This window comes from Phymastichus coffea, unplaced genomic scaffold (genome assembly GCF_024137745.1).
Source record: "Phymastichus coffea isolate CEN01 unplaced genomic scaffold, Cenicafe_Pcof_1.1 PCOF00028, whole genome shotgun sequence".
NCBI lineage: Eukaryota > Metazoa > Arthropoda > Insecta > Hymenoptera > Eulophidae > Phymastichus > Phymastichus coffea.
In genome coordinates this window covers 178,035-197,345 of record NW_026706839.1, presented here as the reverse complement: position 1 = coordinate 197,345, position 19,311 = coordinate 178,035, and the positions used below count along the sequence as shown (strand labels likewise).

At 30.4% G+C, this 19,311-nt stretch overlaps 5 protein-coding genes across 8 annotated transcripts; 1 reads left to right on the top strand and 4 right to left on the bottom strand.

Annotated features, from left to right (window-relative positions):
• Positions 1 to 513: 513 nt before the first annotated feature.
• LOC131675717 (baculoviral IAP repeat-containing protein 7-like) lies at positions 514 to 5,836 on the bottom strand. 2 transcript variants are annotated; one of them, XM_058954822.1, is made up of 9 exons: positions 5,276 to 5,836; positions 4,594 to 5,059; positions 4,366 to 4,486; positions 3,603 to 3,812; positions 3,318 to 3,496; positions 2,893 to 3,033; positions 2,661 to 2,809; positions 2,390 to 2,583; positions 514 to 2,241 (listed from the first exon to the last, which is right to left on the bottom strand). In XM_058954822.1, the coding sequence occupies exons 2-9, from the start codon at positions 5,029 to 5,031 to the stop codon at positions 2,051 to 2,053; spliced, it is 1,623 nt and encodes a 540-aa protein (XP_058810805.1). In that variant the 5' UTR covers positions 5,032 to 5,059; positions 5,276 to 5,836; the 3' UTR covers positions 514 to 2,050. The 2 variants fall into 2 exon arrangements, with proteins under 2 accessions (XP_058810805.1, XP_058810806.1); XM_058954823.1 differs by having other exon boundaries at positions 3,603 to 3,800.
• A 489-nt stretch (positions 5,837 to 6,325) lies between these two features.
• Positions 6,326 to 9,490, bottom strand: LOC131662763 (activin receptor type-2B-like). Of its 3 annotated transcripts, XM_058932662.1 has the most exons (9): positions 9,376 to 9,490; positions 9,101 to 9,288; positions 8,859 to 9,027; positions 8,619 to 8,764; positions 8,229 to 8,436; positions 7,973 to 8,162; positions 6,847 to 7,174; positions 6,628 to 6,759; positions 6,326 to 6,537 (listed from the first exon to the last, which is right to left on the bottom strand). In XM_058932662.1, the coding sequence occupies exons 1-9, from the start codon at positions 9,422 to 9,424 to the stop codon at positions 6,421 to 6,423; spliced, it is 1,527 nt and encodes a 508-aa protein (XP_058788645.1). In that variant the 5' UTR covers positions 9,425 to 9,490; the 3' UTR covers positions 6,326 to 6,420. The 3 variants fall into 3 exon arrangements, with proteins under 3 accessions (XP_058788645.1, XP_058788644.1, XP_058788646.1); XM_058932661.1 differs by having other exon boundaries at positions 7,973 to 8,436; XM_058932663.1 differs by having other exon boundaries at positions 7,973 to 8,436; positions 9,101 to 9,275; positions 9,376 to 9,437.
• A 1,397-nt stretch (positions 9,491 to 10,887) lies between these two features.
• Positions 10,888 to 13,767, bottom strand: LOC131662776 (probable RNA-binding protein 46). Its single transcript, XM_058932687.1, has 8 exons — positions 13,475 to 13,767; positions 12,723 to 13,142; positions 12,437 to 12,632; positions 12,133 to 12,287; positions 11,877 to 12,051; positions 11,459 to 11,793; positions 11,256 to 11,394; positions 10,888 to 11,169 (listed from the first exon to the last, which is right to left on the bottom strand). The coding sequence occupies exons 2-8, from the start codon at positions 13,113 to 13,115 to the stop codon at positions 11,066 to 11,068; spliced, it is 1,497 nt and encodes a 498-aa protein (XP_058788670.1). The 5' UTR covers positions 13,116 to 13,142; positions 13,475 to 13,767; the 3' UTR covers positions 10,888 to 11,065.
• Positions 13,768 to 14,234: 467 nt separating this feature from the next.
• On the bottom strand, positions 14,235 to 16,169 carry LOC131662806 (uncharacterized). The gene is made up of 4 exons (XM_058932749.1): positions 16,031 to 16,169; positions 15,115 to 15,284; positions 14,904 to 15,041; positions 14,235 to 14,750 (listed from the first exon to the last, which is right to left on the bottom strand). The coding sequence occupies exons 1-4, from the start codon at positions 16,116 to 16,118 to the stop codon at positions 14,490 to 14,492; spliced, it is 657 nt and encodes a 218-aa protein (XP_058788732.1). The 5' UTR covers positions 16,119 to 16,169; the 3' UTR covers positions 14,235 to 14,489.
• A 412-nt stretch (positions 16,170 to 16,581) lies between these two features.
• On the top strand, positions 16,582 to 19,093 carry LOC131662984 (large ribosomal subunit protein uL24m). The gene is made up of 5 exons (XM_058933030.1): positions 16,582 to 16,812; positions 17,017 to 17,196; positions 17,273 to 17,475; positions 17,657 to 17,843; positions 17,901 to 19,093. The coding sequence occupies exons 1-5, from the start codon at positions 16,717 to 16,719 to the stop codon at positions 17,985 to 17,987; spliced, it is 753 nt and encodes a 250-aa protein (XP_058789013.1). The 5' UTR covers positions 16,582 to 16,716; the 3' UTR covers positions 17,988 to 19,093.
• The last annotated feature ends 218 nt before the right edge of the window (positions 19,094 to 19,311 follow it).

Below are 19,311 nucleotides of genomic sequence, written 5' to 3'. Positions count from 1 at the left end.
ACGGAAAATCTTATTGATTGCACAGCATCCGATACTTATTTAAACATTAAGTATGAGTACTCAGTAAAAACTTAAATTTCGAACCGTTGTCAAAATCACGAAGCCTTCAATTCGCTTAAAATAAAAAATTTGCTATTGTAGAGTAGAAGTGCGAAATTCGAAAAGCTGACATACACGTCGATAACAAGCGATCTTTAACGTACAAGCTACTTTAATTCTGAAGAAACGATGGCTTACAGTGAATTTTATAACACGTAAGTTCTCACGATCGCTGCACCTGCTATTTCACGGAACCCCTTCCGAATGTTTCATTGGTTACAACGAACGCAGCACATTAACAGGTGCACACCCTTTTTCACCCGTTGTTTGTTGGCCGTACAACGTGTCTGTTTTTTATTACCAGTCAACCGTAAAAGCAGCTGTGATAACACTTGCGATTATATTCTAGATAGATGTTATTTCTTAGAAAATAGCAACGTTCTTTTTTGTTTCGAATAAAAATACTTTTTTCATTTCAAATAAATTATATTTACGCATAACGTTGATATAACTCCATTTACTTTCTATACGCATATTACATATAAACAACAAAGTAAATAGATAATTACCCAAAATAAATTACACCCATCGATGTGAAAATCCGATGTAATGATATATATTTATAATTATTCTTCTTCAATATGTATATCTATCGAAGAAACGTGCTAATACCTTATATTTTTTTACAATATGCAACTGTGTTAAATTATTATTGTTTTTTGTACAGTGATGCGTCACATTCGAAGTGTATACAACATTTCTATAGAATGAGCGCAAGAAAAAAGTTCATTCGACTAATACCTGAGCCTTGCGAAGTCACATTTTATATCACGTTTGCTTTGATTAAGCGTGTGAACGCATACCATTAAACATAAACGGTTTACAAATATACGAACAAGTTGCAGGAACATTCAAGCACTCGACATAAAATTGTTTTTTTGTCTTTTACCTTTTTCTTCATTGAACAACATTCAAACATAAAATAATGATTGTTCTATTTTTGTTTCTTAATAAACTAGAGAAATTTAAATAATAAGTAATAAAATAAATTGGTTACTATTACATTGCAAAAATTAAATCAATGTAATATGTATCAATTTAAATTATTATGTATGAAAAAAATATCGAATGTTCATTTTGGTACCGATACTCGAAACACTGATTCCTTGTAAAAAAATACATATTTTACAAAATTATAAGAGAATTCTTAAAATTTACCTTATTGTTATAGGTCTCAGTCTAGCTGACGTTTGGCTTCAATCCATTTAAATTTTTATGGTAAGAACTTTACTATTGGTATTGAAAAATCACTGTGCGCTTTTACTGTTTTCATGTTAAAAACAAAAAAAAACTATAGATAGATTGTGTTATTTGCTTTCTTCTTGAATGTAACTTTGTCCGATTATCTAATGTAAATATTCTATGCAACAATACTCTAAACAGTATCAAAGATGTGTATACAATATTGTTTGTAAGCTCTTGAAACAACAGATTGTAAATTATTTTTACCTTGCAACAGTGTTAGACTATGCATTAAAGAATTGAGATGTTGCGTTAATTTCTATCTACTTATAGTTTTGTTCGAATAACATTTTCGATTCGATATTCTATATTGAATTGCAAACTTGAACAGCTTTCAGCTATCATCGAAAAATTTGAATATTTTTCATTTACATATTGTTATTTTTTTGCGCTAATAAGTTCTATTGATTTAAAAATAAAATTTGTAGCAAACGCATTTGGCTTCCGACCTAATTGAAAATTCATTAATAGAATTCACTATTATCAATGTAAAATTTGATTGGAAAAAGTATGGTCATTTACTACAAAAAATACAGTTGTCTAAAAATTCAATGCATCTTATTCAATACCTTTAAACCAAGTTCTATGGTAATTTAAAGTTGCAACGACAACATAATAGATAAATTTATAGAACCAATGAATTGATATTTTTTTGTTTTTTCTATGATACAAACCTTCATATCCTCAATAACCTACAAAGACTATTGGTTTAAGCCAAAAACGTACGGACCGTAGCACGTATGTCGTGCCTGCACATCGGGCAGTGCGTGAGGGAAGGCGCACAGAAGACGCAGGTGGATAAATGACCACAAGGCAAAAAAACCACTGCCACTTCGCGATCCATGCAAATTTTACACTGGCGTGCTTCCCGTAATCTGCGGTTCTCATCCTCCAAGGATGCTGCATCAAATATCAATTGATAATGTTAGGAACTGTCATTTTGATTTTTCTTTCAAAACTACTGTTATCATTGCTTATTTATTCCTCTACTGCAGCGCAGTAACGAATAAAATAGAAATAATAAAAAATAATTCATAAATATTTATACCTGTTTTTTCATCTTTCTCGTCTTCCGAAGGAGTCGGTCGTCTTCTTCTGCGTACAGGAGGATTGTTTCTTTCACTGTTAAGCATTATTTCCGTTGGAGTACTGGAGCTACTTGCAGCTTCTGCAGTGGTGATTATTTGATTCAATAAATGAGTCAATTCTGCTGATGGAGAATCAGGCGTTTGTCTACTAGTCCTAGAGAAACAAACAATAAATCAGAAAAAATTAATAATGATTCAGACAAAATATTTTACAGTTCAATAATATCTTACATATTAATGTTATCTTCTTCTCTCAATTGTATTAGAGTTGCATCTTCAATCAGTTGATCAGCATTGGTATATGGTAATCCTGTCTGCTCCATTCTTCTCTTCAATGCCATTTTAACGCGACCGACATGCAAGCCGATTTCCAATGCAGCCTGCGCATTAAATAAAACATAGTATATATCCATTGACAAAAAAAACATTGATATAAAAGTTATCAAGCATGAAGAAACCGTACCACAGCTGGCGGCGTACCAAGAAGTCCTTCTAATTCAGCATCTGTTAATCGCCTGGCCTGACGTTGCGGAGGAGAGTTTGCAGGAGTTACTGGTGGTGTTAAGGAATTATCCACACCGCTACTAGGAACACCATCCAATATCTAAAAGATGCACGAATATAATTTATTACTAAACTGTGATAAACGTTACTGTTGTACAAAAAAAAATTCAACAGATTAATATCGATCACGAATTACACATTCATGAATATTATTCTAGAATATGCTAATTTAAAACAAAAATTCATACTCATAAAGTCATTTTTTTGATAGTTCTTTTATGATCTTCACTATATATTAGTCACAAATAATTTCTTAATAAATTAGTTTAAAAACTACATGTAATTAAATTTAAAAAAACACGCTAACAAAGAAAAGCTGTATACCGATTGATCTATTGGAGGTCTAATTTTGGTACACTGTGTTACAAAATCTTGTCCTTTAATCAAATTTACATATCCACATTTAGGGAACCACTTTGCATGCTCCGTCCAAGCTTCATCTGTTTCTTCCCAATTTCTCAAACCACCATCACAATGAAAACACCTCACTTGATCTTCAGAACCTGGGTTAAATAATAAATAAAATTTTTATTTGCAATATTGCAATCAATAAAACTGTTGACAGGTACTGTCAGTTTCAAATACAAGATAAAATTGCTTTATACTCACCAACATAATAAAATCCAGCATCAGCTAACATTTCAGGAGTCTGACGTATGTTGCTTGGCCATCCTTGAAAAGTACGCAATCTGCCATCATAGGTTGCATGTTTTGGTTGCCTTGGTGCTGAGTGATGTTGAATACCTAATTCCGCAAAGCTAGAGGTTGTGCCAGGCATCAACTTGACATTACCAAATTCCACTTTTTCTGCTGACAGATCTGAATGTCAGTGCATATTAGTTTTTTCTTTTAATTTTTATATATGTTCACAGCTTTCAAGCAATTGATGTACTAAAAATATCTTAAATATTACATCAGACAAAAGTCAAAATCAGTTCTTGAATATTTAGTTTGTATTTAAAAACAAAATATAAAAAATAATTCAGCACCCATATCTAAGACTACCTGAACCCATTTAGCACTTAACAGTTGTGTCACTTAATCAAGAGAATTGAAAAACATTGATACTTTGAGCAATTTGAGCAGACACAAGCAACAAGCATTTGCCTTGCTACTTGACATTGCCAAAGTGATTATATTTAGAATGCATCAATGAGCTTGGCTTCATATCAATAAGCTTGACTATAATGCACAGGTGCTCTTAGGGAGCATTTCTTTTTTCAAGGTTAGTGTTAAATTTTGACTTTAACCTGGCAAAGTATATATATATGTCTATTTCTGTTATAGTTAACAACTCCTATGGTCTCTAAATTTTCAATCACTTTGATCACACGTAGATAATATACCAACGCTGTATGAAAAACATTGTTACCTTCATCTGTTTCTTGTCTCAAATGAAAATCACAGTTAGGAAAGTGGATCCTGTGTTCTCGATCAGGATCATCACCAGGTTCCCATTTTAGTATAACACCTTGGCAATAAACACACTCAACCTTGAATCAAAATAAAATATTAATACTTAATGAAAATGTATTTTCTCAATTATTAATCTTTATAGAACATTACTTGACATGATAAATAAATTAATGAAAATATTTACCATATCTGCCAATTGTAGATAATAAAAGCCTGATCTAGCTAATCTTTCAGGTGAAATAATATTAGAAATGGGCCAATTATGAAAAGAACTCAATCTGTTAGAATACATCTTCATATCCGCACTTTGAGCAATACTTCGATTGGAATTATTATCACTAGAATTTGGAAGAGCCGCAGTTCCATTGGAGTTAATTATAGGAATATTGCAAGTAGCAGCTGGATCCAATACGAATGGACATTCTGGATTAGCAAGTCTATGCCGTGCCATGGCTTGATCACCATAATTCCATTCAGTCAGTGTTGTGGCACAAATAAAGCACTGAACTACTTGTGCTTGTCCGGTGTAATAAAAACCAGCTTTAGCTAGTCTCTCTGGACTGACAGGTGTATTTGATGGCCATTCTTGAAAAGTTTGTAGTCTACACTCTTCACTGTTCATTTCAATAATTAAAAACTTTATGCAGAATCTGAAAATATTTAGAAAATGTTAAGCTTTGGTATATATATTTATTTAGCCTATATAGCTCATAAAAAATTAAAGGTTTTTTTAAAGAATTTACGAGATTATGCAAAATCTTTCCATGCTTAGCGTGCTATTTAGAGATATGGAAACAACACAGTATCAATTTGATTAGAAAGCTAACTTGATTATCCAAATTTTCACGATGTTCTATCTAACTCACCTTACAAAAAATTGGAACTTTTCGCTTGTTTGTTTGTCTATCAATATCACTCTATCCTCGAAAAAAATAATACTATCGACAAAAAGTCGAAAACCTCTCTTTTTATATCCTATTATAAATTGAAGGAAATAAAAAGATAAAGTTGTAGAGGAATGACTTTCGATATCACAGTAACAATGACAAACAGCAACACTTGAGCCTTTTTATCGTGGCGAGTATAATAACTAAAAATTCACACATCACACATTTGCTATCGATAAACATCGCCGCACACGCTAGGATTTGCGTTACTCGTTTTCTTTCTCTCGGTAAATATTATTGATAATAAACTACGTATAGTACTGTTCGGTAGGTTAGGTTTTCGCACAAGATCCGTTCGATCACTCGTGACGTACATAAGTAAAACACTGTCTACGTTTTATAGTAATATAATAGACGATGAGAGCTCGAAAACTCATACATCCTCTTCTCACTTAGCGGGTAGCCGCGCGACTGAACGTAGATGTATTTTCTCCAAAAGACCCCGTGCACGAGGAGAGAAGAATGTTATAACGCGACGTGAGCTTCTCTCTCCCTCTTCTTTTTCTTTTTTTCTTGCACACAAGGACGTTGTCTCCGTCTTGTATGTTTTTATTTCATTTTAAATCTCCCTCATTGGTTCTTTCTCTCGGGTCATATTATATACTTGTAGTAAGATTACCTATTACTAAGTTGTGCTACATTCTTTCCAATTTTACGCAATAGAGTAAATACACGAAGATATAACGTGATGTATTTCATTTAATATGTAATAATGGGAAAATTTTTTGCATTTATAATAACATTATTCAAAATGCAATATAAAATTTAATAACAATAATAGTGACTTAAAAATGATAAAATAGCTCAATGTTATTTTCTTCAATTCAGCGATAATCTTAATTGAAGCAATTTATGTCTAAATTAAAATATTTAATTTTACTATTTACATAAATTCTTTTATAAATAAAAAATTATTTTACAGAATTACTTATTAAATTATTATCATTTATTATAAAATCATTGATGAAATGTATATTAGAAGCATCTACTATTTACAAGAATTAACGCTATTATACGTATATGCACAAAGTCAAATCATGAACATTTTTAATCAAAGAAATAATTTAGAAATTATTTGTTATTAAATCAGTTATTCTTTCCATCGCTGTTGAAGAAGAAATACGCCCATCAGGGTCATGGTCCCAACACTCTTCGACAATATTACGAATGACAGCAAGATCCTGAAAAATAAATAAAAATATTTTTATAAAACAATACCACGACTTTATGAAATTTATTTTAAAGTACAACGAAGAATATTCGATATTTACTGAACGGCTGCTCCAAATTTCGTTTATTCGAGGTCTGAGCCGTTTACATACAACACAGTCCTGCATTTCCGATAATTTAGGCATCAAACCTACTTCGGTTTGAAATGGCAATTGATAATCAGAGACCGGATTCTGCAAAAGAAAAAAGAAACAATAGGTATTATGTAAAGCAAATCTAAATTTTAATACTGAAAATTCACATATGAATAAGTATATTACCTCGTCGATTACGCATCTCGACATAAGTTCCCAAAGTACAAGTGCAAATGCATACATATCGATCGACAGAATGGCATTTTTCGTGAAGTTGATAGCTCCATCAAGAATCTCTGGGGCCATATAACGCAGAGTGCCTACTCGCCCACATCGACTAACACAACTACCATCATTTTCGATCACCAAGGCCATATTGAAATCGCCAATACACACGCGTATTGGGTTGCTTCCTGTTATAAGGACATTTTTGGATTTGAAGTCGCGATGAGCAACGACTGGTTTATGATTGCCAATAGGATCACGTTGCTCTTCGTGTAAGTGTTTCAAACCTCTGTTAAAACAAGATGAATTTTTTTACATAAAACAAAACCGACTGTAAATTCATTTTTTGCAATTACTCGCAGTTATGCTTCGATTAATCCATTAACGCAGACGATTTTTCGAGAACTACGTTTGAATAGTTTTTAGGCAATGAATTCGAACAAAAACAATTTAGAAACCTCTGATCTCTACGATTTCGAGAAAAAAAAATTTGTGAAGTTACAGAAAAAATTTTTTCATTTCGGTAGCCATTTCATTTAATCAAAAAATTTTCATGTTAGGAAAACCTTATTTTTAGTTCAGATATCGAGAACGCGATCTAGAGAGGTTTTAAATAAATCAAAAAATGTTAAGAGAAAAAACTGTCGATGTAAAACTTTTTTTGCAAGAATTTTAACCATTAATAAGAGCACCCTCGAAATCGTAGAGAACAATGGTTCCTAAATTTTTTTGTTCGAATTCATTGCATGGCAACTATTCAAACGTAGCTCTCGACAAAACGTCCTATCGGCGTTAATGGGTTAATTAAATCAATAATGAAACATCTTGAAAGCATAAGCTTTCAAATGAGCGTTCAGAGAAATGCACGGAAATACACTTAAAAAAATCCGAAGAAATATAGAACAAAATCCCAAATAAGTGAAATATCCATAAATACCATATTTTACTTTCGCTCAAACTTATCTTTATCTCTATTAAAAGCAATCGCCCCAAAGTATTGAAAAGCCGACCTCATAATTACCACCGACACGTCGGCGCCGATGAATTGATTAACAATGAAAATTAGTCTAACCCTAGATAAATTTACCTCACAATGCATAGTGTAATATTAGTTAGCTCCTCCCATGTGACAGTGTTCTCCCTTAAATAATCGTAAAGCGATCCTTTCTCGCAGTATTCAGTAAGCAACCAGAATTCCGATTTGAGAGAGTCTCCGACATGACAAGCACCAATGAATTGCAATAGATTCTCGTGATCCATTCCAGGTAAACGGAAAACTGTGAGCTCGGCGTGCCATGCATATTTTTCAGACAGCGAAAATACTTTTACTGCAACTATCTCACCGTTGCTACGCTGCCCCGTCCAAATTGCACCGAATCGTCCCGATGCTTTTTTCTTGATCAACTTGGTAGTTATCGTCAAAACATTTGATAGCTTGATTTCAGATTGATCGGAAGTCTCGTTCTCGTGTTCTAATTGTCGTAAGGATGGGTCTTGTGTGACGATTGTTGGCAACTGAATTTGATTTTGGTCGAACTCTGATTTTGACACCTTCGGAGGAGAAATATTTATTAGTAAAAAGATTATTTTTTTTAAATTAAATTAAATTTTTAATAATACGCAAAAACTGCGCAATCTGCTGTGAGATTTTTCAAGTCGGTGATAGCCCTTCATATAAAGTATTATATACTCAACTTTTTCAAATCTTTAAGAAAATCATAACTTATGCATACCTTGATTTTATCCAATTTACTTCGCTGATAGAGTAAACAACTGATAACGATAACAACTACGATTAAAAAGAATAAAGTGGCCAGCATTGGTACGAGAATTTGAAATTGGCTCTCTGTCAAGAAAACTTTAATTATCTTTTTTTTATCTGAAAAACGATAATTATGGACTAGTTAAAAATATTAAATTCACCGACGAATGACTTTTATATAGAAATACAAACAAAGAAATTACGCTCATACCGTTGATAGAAATTGTATCTTGCTTTTTAATTATCATATTGGTATAAGTAATATTTTTATTACACATCTGGCCGTTGCAGCAGCAAAAATAAAGCTGCTTAGTACTTTCTTTATTTTTCACGACGCAATGAGATTTCTCGTAACAATCTTTATTGTTCAAAAAACAACCCTGAAAAGATGTAAAAGGGATTTAATTTAGAACATTTTTAAGAAATACGTCACCGTCTTGAGTGATAAATTACCTTCATCTGCACCTCCGAAATATCTGTACCAAAATTATATTCCCAAAGAGTAAAACAATGATTATGTTGATCCGACGTAATCGATCCACATTTTTCTTGCGTGAAACAATCTTTCTTGTTTGATTTGTCGCAAGTAGCCGCATTGTAAGATTCGCAGTAAATAAACTCTTCACCTCTGTATCCTTTGACTGTATCAAAAGATAGCAATCAATTTATGCATTAAAGCATGTCAGTTAGAAATATACACAATTGTGAATAAAATTAAAACAACTTACAAATAATAATTGCAGTCTTGACAAAGAGCAAAACCGATTCAAACTTCATTTTTGAACTGTCAAAGAAACTCTAACAAAATACACTCATTTCACCACTGTCTAAGAGAACCACAATAATACTGAATTATGAACGGCCCTTCGGTGCAAATGTATAGACTAATGTCAACACTAATAATTAGACAAAGGCATCCCCACCCTAACATTTGAAAATAACTGCAGACTGTAGCAGAAGTAATCTTCAGATAAGCTTCCTGCACTGAGAATTTTATATTTACCTACTGTAAGTTCAGTATCTGATATGCATATTTGACAATAGCATTCGAAAACATTAAAATATTGTTAATTATATTATACACTTAATATCCTGTTAAAAAATAAATGCAATAAATAAACTACTGACATACGTTAAAATTAAAAGAAAACAACTCATATTTTTTTAAGAATACATTTTATTGATACAAAACAATTACTATTCTATCAACCGCCATAATTTTACCAACAATTTTTTTAACTACTTAAAGTAGAAACTTTTTCCTAAACTAAAAGTCTTATCTTTGTCAATGATCTAGTTGTGACTATACAATCTCGAAAGTATGAGTAGTCAACCATTTTTTGAAATCTAAAATTTGTTTCTCAAAAACCCTAACTACAAGAGAAAAAAGTGATTAAGCACTTTTTTAATGTATACATATAAAAAACATCCAAAAGTCACAATAAAAGTAATTTTAATGGTATTGGTTTTGACAACAAAACAGTGCTTTAAAATTAATGTAAATATGTATTAAAAAATTGTTGGACGTTAAAAATTGTAAACTTTTCTGTAAAATTTTTAAAAACGTGCTACTTTTCTTAATAGCAAATAACTTTTCAATTCAAAGCAGGTTGTGGTATTTCCAATTTTTGTAACTTAGTTACTTAAGACTTATTCTTTCCATAGTAAACTTTTTTTATGATTTATAATCAATCTGCACATACTCAATTTTATGTGCCTAATATATATATATATATATATATATATATATTCGTTCGCCATTATGATTTTTAATCGATTATTTTATGTTAGTTTTTTTATAATTGATCGATTCAACATGAAAAATTTGGCAATGTAGAGACATCAACGAGAGTATATATATAATATAGTGTAGAATTTTACAATATCATCATGCTAGCAATATTAAATGTATATTTTTTTAAAATTCTTGTTATTTCTGTCTCTATTATTATAATTTAATTGTGAATTGTACACATAATACAATAACCAAAACTATATTTGCATTTTTTTTGAAAAATACTCTCTCAATGCATCGTTGATTGCAAAAAAATTTATTGAAACGAATTCAATTATATATTCAGTGTATCGATATAAATTTTTCTCAAATATTGAATTAATACATTTAATTTTTATTTAATGAAATTATCTTTTAATTGATCAAAAAATGTTAAATAATTAGCAATCTAACTATAGTATTAATTCTAAAAATCATAAAATTATTTAATGTCAAGTTAATTAAATTCAACAAAAATTGTAATAAATTTCTCATGAACATTGTAATGAGTCTCGACATTGCCAATTGTATTACCTTATATAGTAGTTATTATTTAATGTCGATTTTTAAGTGATCAAATATATTCTGAGTATTAAAATTTTCAATATGGATATTTGTTTTTCTTTTTGTGCCATTTATAAATTCTACAAAATGTTATTTTTATATTGTAAACTTGGTATAGTATTACTAATATTAACTTGCATCATTTGTGCAGATAAATGATCAACTGTAAGAGGAGGAAACGTGCCTGAAAACGTTCATTTGCCAATTAGAATATTGTTTCTCATTGAATGAATATACTTATTTGTTTTTAAATCAATAACTAATACTAACCACTATAAACATTTTGATTATAAGCAGAAGTTAATTCGTGATAGACTGTTGAAACTGCTGCATCTAAAGATAATTGTTTAGTTGGTTGAACTGTACCATATCCTTCAAATATTATAGCATTGGCTTTGAATATAGTTATCTGAAAAATATTTTGCTAGAACTATTTTCATTTCAGAGATTAGTTCATAATATTAGAAACATACCTTGTGAAACCATCCAGTTGGATTTTGACTTGGTAAGCATTGAAAAGAACACTCTGCCTGCAGTGTTTTTGAAACAAAATCAATTAAAATTGCTACACAATACATATCAAGATTGTCCTGCTTGTTTTCTAGTATTTGATCTTCTATTTGGTGTTCTATTTGGTCATTATAAAGATATTGTTTCCTTGCTCCTGGCCGTTTTGTTCTAACATCCCTATTTTTAGATTGTGAGATAGCCTCATTGATACATCTCTGTCTTTCGGCCTGTTTAATGGGACCAATTGGTTTGGCCCAGCAGATTTCCCATTTTTCCATACTAGCCACTCCACCAGGACCTAATTTCAAGTTTATATATGTAGTGAATAGTTATCACAAATTTATGAAAAATATCAGTTAAATAAATATTTGATATACTTACGGGTCATAATTTGCATTGATGCTTCTGCTAACTGACGTGTTTCATAGTGAACAAATGCAAAATGATTTATTTTTTTTAATTTCAAGATTGGAATATTAGTTTCTCGCTGGAAAATTTCTCTTATTTTCTGCTGTGATATATCAATTGTAAGATTTCTTACAAACAGAGCTGTTACCTAAAAAATTTAATTAGTATTTTATTAATATTAAGTGTAATTTTGAATGTTCGAATTTTACAGTAAAAATTAAATCAAAACATTTTTCATTATTTCTTCATCAACAGGTTCTCCTGGTTCAGGATCAGCCCAGTCAACTGCCACTTCATGGTCCCATAATTGAACTCGTCCAGGAATAAGCTTACGACGAGCCATTGCTGCAGATCTGTGGTCCTTGAACTCAACGAAGATGAAACCTGTAAATAATAGACAGTATTTTATAATATATACAATTATTAACAAATATATTAATATGCTGTTGTTGTATGTTACTTTGCATTCACACTATTTCTTCCATTAGAAAACTTTGTTCGAAAATTAAAAATTAATTTATTCAATAAATTACCTCTATTGAGAGTCTTATCTTGAGCATTTGGATATAGGTAAATGTCAACAATACCATCCATTAGCTTGCTTAATTCTTCTAAAAACTCTTCTTTAGTTTTATTTTTTGGTACACCACCAAAAAATAGTCTGCAATTGTCAACTGATCTTACAGCGCCAATTTTATGCCCTGGTCTGATTTTATAACCATCAAGCATCTGTAAAAGAAACAAAAACCATAATGAGAACAATTTTAATAATTAAATAACTGTTATACATTGAATAAATCTCAGTTGAAAATGTCATACCGTGCAAGCTCTTCGTGCAGTTTTAGCATCCTCAAATAATGCAAATGCATAGCCACGAGTAGTTCCAGAGAAATCTAACATTAGTCTAAGTTCCAATAAACGGCCAACTCGCTCTAAAACTGGCATTAATTCATCTTCATAACAATCACGAGGTAGTCTACCCAAAAAAACTTCAGCACCCTTTATACGTTCTCTTTGTTCTACTGTAAGTTCTGGTGCTGTCAATCGTCTTTGACCATTTTCTTGTACCAATTCATACTGAGTCTTGTGCATAAGATCCAAAAGTCGTGCGGTTACTTTACATTCACTTGAGACAGTGGAAATAGATCCATCCGATGTACTGCTTGCTTGTGTGTCAACACTTCCTCGACGCAAATCGCGATACCCAGACATATTAACTTACTTTGCTGCTGATTTTGTCTAAGTTATCATAAACATATATTTAACATTTGAAAGATATAAGAAATAAAATCTTTTGTTCTCTGAGCTAATAAGAATGATTTTTCTAATATTCAGTGGTAATTGAAAAATCCATGTGTTTTATCAATAAAAAATATTATAGTTAATTAATAATAAATTTTCCCACAACGCTATCTCGCTATTTCGATTTTTCATTTCCACAAATTTTATCATACGTTTTTAACTTATTTCTACTTCATCGAAAACAAATGAATACTGATAGATACAAAGTCGCTTCGATTATTGCAACTCACCATGCCGAGTAAATGGAACAAAAGAACAATGTTACTAACCTGAATATATAAAAAAATTGAAATCACCACAAGTTAAAGAATTTAACAATTTAAAAACTGCAGGTGGCCACTCTTTGGCAAAACAAAACGTCAATACGAATATATCCAATATAAACGATTAAAAATAAGCAGTCTCCACGATTCATACAATATAAAATCACCAAGAGTAATCAGCTTTACCGATCTTCAAATATTTAGACTTGTTTGTATCAGTACTGTTAATTTCTTTGAAGTTTCGAACTTTCTGTAATGTGAAGACGATTGTTGCCACTCTAGTACAAGGCTCGCGACGATTCAAAGAAATCCCATTCTTTTGCCGAACTCCTCGAAAGACGATAAGTTTGAAAACGAAGATCGGCGATCGCAACGCAACGCACCGCCAGTGGCGCTATAGTATAACTAAACGATTTTTAGCGCGAAAGAAAAAGGTACGAAAATTTTGTAATTTCACAATTATTTGTAAATTTGAAAGAATTTAAGAAAGTATATAATAAAATAAGAAACATTAAATTTAGTTATTTAATTTTTTATGTAATTAAAGTGATGTATTACCACAATGCGTCGAAAGTTGTAAGAGGTAATTAATTGTTAAAATTTGTTCAAAGCAGTAACAAACATAAAATTTTATATAATATTGTAATATACATTGTAGAATAATCATTATGAGATGAAATATAAAATCATTAAATAAGAATTTACTATTTTTTCAGGAATAATTGAAATACAATAAATAATAACCACCAAAAATTAAATTGTTTAAATTTTATTATAAAGTTTTTGTAAAAATAGATATTTCTGATATTAAAAAATGCTTATATATATGTAATAAATATTTACAATAAGTCAGCTTAACAAGTCTCTGGCCTGTGTATTAAATACATGTTTATAATAATTATACATTTACAATACTGTTATAATGAAATAAATTGAAGTAAATTACTAGAATTTAGTAACAATTTTTTTTCTTTTAAATTATGTGAAATATTTTGAAAAAATTGAATTAAAATCAAAATTACTAATCAATAATTATTTGTTCAAGATCTCTTTCGTTTATCCTAGGATTATAAATATCTCGTTTAACTTGTGGTTTTATAGAATCTAGAGATTCTTGTAGACCTTTACACTTTTCAATGGCTCTTAAAGACTTATTGTTAATTTTTTTAGCTAAGAGAGCTTTGTCTGTAATTTCACATAATTTTTTAGCTAATTCTTCAGATTCTCTTATTTTATCCGTTATTTCATATTCTTGTTTCAAAGCTGTATTGAAGACAGTTACCTATAATGAGATAAAATGTAAAAAATTAGACACATTTTAGAAAAATACTATAAAACTATGCAAATTGTATTTGTCTTAATAAAATTATTTCAGATTTCAAAGCCTTAGAAAACTAGGTAGTATTAAAATAATTTAAAATTACTAAATGCTTACACGTTTGGCATACTGTTGTAAATTTTTTAATCTAACATCTAACATGTAGAATTCTTCATCGGTATATTGAGTCGCTTGGAGTTTATCCTCATCCAACAAAACATTGCTTGGTATGCAGATGAATTTGTTTACAATTTTCTGAAAATTTGTATTTTGTAAGTTATTTAGATAATTTTCCTTTTATGAAAATCAGGATAAAGAAAAAAATTACCTCTATAGTTTTCAAATGTGGTTTTGTGTTTTCCCTGTATGTTTTTCTTAATAGTTTAATATTTTTTCTCAAGTTTTCTTTTGCCAAGACATCAGGATTGTACTTCTTGTCAATTGAAATAAACATTTGCTTGCATCTTAAATCTATATTTTGATTTATCTTCTGTTCAACTGTGGAAAACCATATTAAATCAGTATGTAGCTGTGCTATGACCTTAAAAGTATTTTGAATTATCTGTCATAAATTTCCCAGATACATGTATGTTACTTAAAAATGAATCTTTTTAAAGTTATAATTACTTATTGAATTTAGTTTTTAATGAATTACATTACTTAAAAGTTCCTAGAATATTCTAATAACACTTGTACTCTTGGTCTATAATTTTATTTAAAAATTTAAACATTCTAAACTGATGTTAATTTAAAACTAAAATGTTGGAATTGAAATATAAGACTCAACTAACACAAATGCATCATTTAAAGCTATGTACGATTTAAATATATTATTTGTAATAACAGAAAGTAATGAAACTACCAATAATAAATAATGAGATAAGGTGTTTGGAAAAAATAAGACAAAAATTAAAATAACTTTAGATTTTATTAAAAATCATATAAACATTGGGAAAATATCTTACAAATAATATAAATAAATGCACATCCATATGAAAACAAAGCTGAAAATAAAGGCAAAATAAAAAAACAAAAAGTCAACATAATAAGTCATGCACAAAGGGTGTAGAGCTGCTGGAGAAGTCCCAGACACTGGACGAGTGTGAACTCTAGTCATGACTCTAAAATCCATTACATGAAACCAGAGCACACTCGCTCGGCGCCCGAGACAAAGGGCTTATATGTGTACATGTATTGAGAAAAAATAAACGAGCAACTATCAACACTTTGACTGTGGAACCTACTGGCAGCAAAAACAGTTCTCGAGTGCAAGCCAAACAATTGCATCTCATACTCCTCGGCCCGGCGTTTCTCCAGCTCTTTCTCCGACATTTTTCCTCGTGCGACCAAAACGAGCTCCGCAGTAGCCTACGTACGACGCCTTGGCTGAAGGCACAATGGCGAGGTCTATCAATATGGCGATTACACGGCGTTTCTCTGTCGCAGTCGGTTTGCTATTTAAAAACATTGGAGTGATAAGGATAGACGATGCGCGTCGGCGTCTCGCGTACGTTCATTGTTGCCGATACCGCAGAGACTTGTTGCGTTTCCGTTACATCAAATCGCAACTGCGACAACGGTCGATAAATCTTGATTTAGATGGTTCCTTTACCCTTGATTTTTATATCACAAATTTTTCTAAGTGGTTTTAAATGATATTTGGTTTGAGAATCGTTCTATTAATAAGTGTACCATGCAATGTTGATTGAAGCAATTACAACGTTTTTGAAAATTTTGGCAACGTCGCGAGGCGATCACATGATCATCCAAATTAAAGCTTCTGGTATAGATGTCGCTGTGTTATAATCGTGAAAAGTTTCTATTCGTGGAAATCTGAGAATGGATAAAATTTTAAACGTTTAGGTTATAATGATAATTCGTTGATAAAGTTGTTGCATTTTTGGATTGAATTGAAAGTAATCGTACGAAGATGCCAAGACAGTTTAATGTTTTGTCGCTTATTGGTGAGCATTCGAAGAAATATGCTAATCTACCAGACAGATTTATCAAACGAAAAATGGAAAGGGTATGTTTTTATTCATGTATTAATAATAATTTATGTTGAACATTTAAATTGTCAGTTATATTATCAATTTCTTAGATATTTCTTTTAGCTTTCTGTTTTTTAAGTAATTTGAACCGAGCAATTCATTTTTATTAAAAATTTCTAGTTTATGAATGATTCATCAACTTTATATAAAGCACATACGATTTTGTAATTTGTTTACAGATTTATTGGAAAACACCTGGTTGGCCAAAATACCTTCCGATAACACAACAGAAAAAGAAATTTGCTTTCAATCTATCCCGTCCTTGGACTAATGAATTCCGTCTTGAAAATCCACATGATGCATTGCCCTTTCATCATGTAGAACCAATTTTAGAATGGTCATGGTTTAGAGGAGACAGAGTATATAACAATAAAATGTTAAATAATAGTTTTTAAAAATATGTAGTATTAATGATTTTTTAAAAATTGATTGCAGGTTGAAATTCTAGTAGGTCCAGATAAAGGAAAGCAAGGAATTATCAAAACCATTTATCAAGAAAGAAACTGGGTTATCGTTGAAGGATTGAATACTGTGCTCAAATTTATAGGTAAAACAAAAGATTATCCAGGTATGCCAATACTCCAGGAAATGCCACTGTTAGTTACAGAAGATATTAAACATGTGGATCCTACAGATTTGTAAGTATGCAAATTGAGATTAATTAAATGAATCTTGAAATAATGATTTTACATTAACACATACACACACATGTTGAGAGATGATTAGCTAAAGTGTTTGATGGAAACTTCAAATACTAAACTTGTTACAATGGTTTTTCAATTAATTTAATTCTGTCACTCTCTTAACCATATTTTTCAGACAATCAACAGACATTGAATGGCGATTTACAGAAGATGGCGAAAAAGTTCGAGTATCAATGAGGACAGGCAGAATTATTCCTATACCTCCTTCTCATAATGAAACTGCAAATTATAAAACACCTCAAACTTATCCTGAAGGAGATAAAGATACTCAAAAGAATCAAGTTGAACAAATTACATTTAAGGTAAGCTTCCATTTAATAATTTGAGGATATTATATATCTTTACATTTTTTCATGCAGCCAAGCTTGAAGACTTTTGAAATGGAAATTATGGAGAAAATGGGAATCAAAGAAGATAGGATTCAAAAACCAACCTACTGGTATTAATAGATAATCGAAGCATTTCAAAGTGCATATTAAGTTTTGTAGATATATAATTATTATTGAATAAAAAAACATTGTTTATGAATACTAAAGTCAACAATATTGAAATAAGTTGATGCTTTCACAAAGTTATGATTTATTTTGACAAAGGTCATATCCTACTTAATGGAAAAAGTATATGTTAATGTTTTACTTCTAATACAAATAGATATGAATACATTATTATTTATTATTACCAGAGGCTACATTAAAAAGTACCTTGTTTTACAAATCAACAACACATAGAAAACAATTAGTTTAAAGGAAAAGCATAACAGCTTATCATTGAGCTGAATACTAATAGTTTATGTATAATATGAATCTTACCTTAAAAATTATTGTTAGTTCATAAAATAAATCAACTAACTGGTTATTTCAAAGGTTGAACAGTGAAACTGTCTTTAAACGTCGCTTCCAAAGATATTTGTAACTCATACACGCTTATCACAGCACGATTTTCAACAAAACAAGCGGAGTAAAAAGAGCTTGCGGATAATTATAAACGGTTTTATTGTACATAAACTATTGTGCACAATAACATGGCACGAATCAGTGTGTATCAATTTTTATATACTATGTTACTGTGTATAATAAAACCGTGCCTAATTATCCGCACACCTTGGAAAGAAAGTTAAACATTTTAAATTTAAATAATCGAATAAAAATATAATTTCTAATACTATCAACATCTTTATATTAACTATGTCTCAATGTCTTTTTATTTTTTTCAATTTTTTTTTGTTGCTTTTACAAACACCAAGGTACATTGTTTACATAGCATACCCATACTTTCTCTACATTCATTCTCTTTATCGTACATGTCATTTTATTACGTAATCTATTATGTACAATAAGACATTGCTCGTTCTAGAGCATGTTTGAATTACTGGTTGTGGTGTATTTGTTTTTGTCTTTTGTATTTAGAGGCACGTATTAATTGGAGTAAGATGAATAAAATGTAATTGATGATCTCGTTTATTGTACAAAATTTAAATGCGAGCTTAAGTATTATCATACAAATACATTCATTTTTAGGCACCGAGATGTTTCTATTCAAAAATTCTTCCAAATAATTTCAATTAGTCTTTATTTTTGTAAAATAAATATATAACAATTTGACGTTTCCAGATCGTTTCTATTAACATGCTTATGTCGAAATTATTTGATCCCACATACCTATTTCCTCCATATAAATAACAGTGCCGACCACATGCATCTCTATATATAAAATTATTTGAAAAAAAAGGAAGAAATATTTTTCTCAAATTACAGTTATAAGGTGTATGAT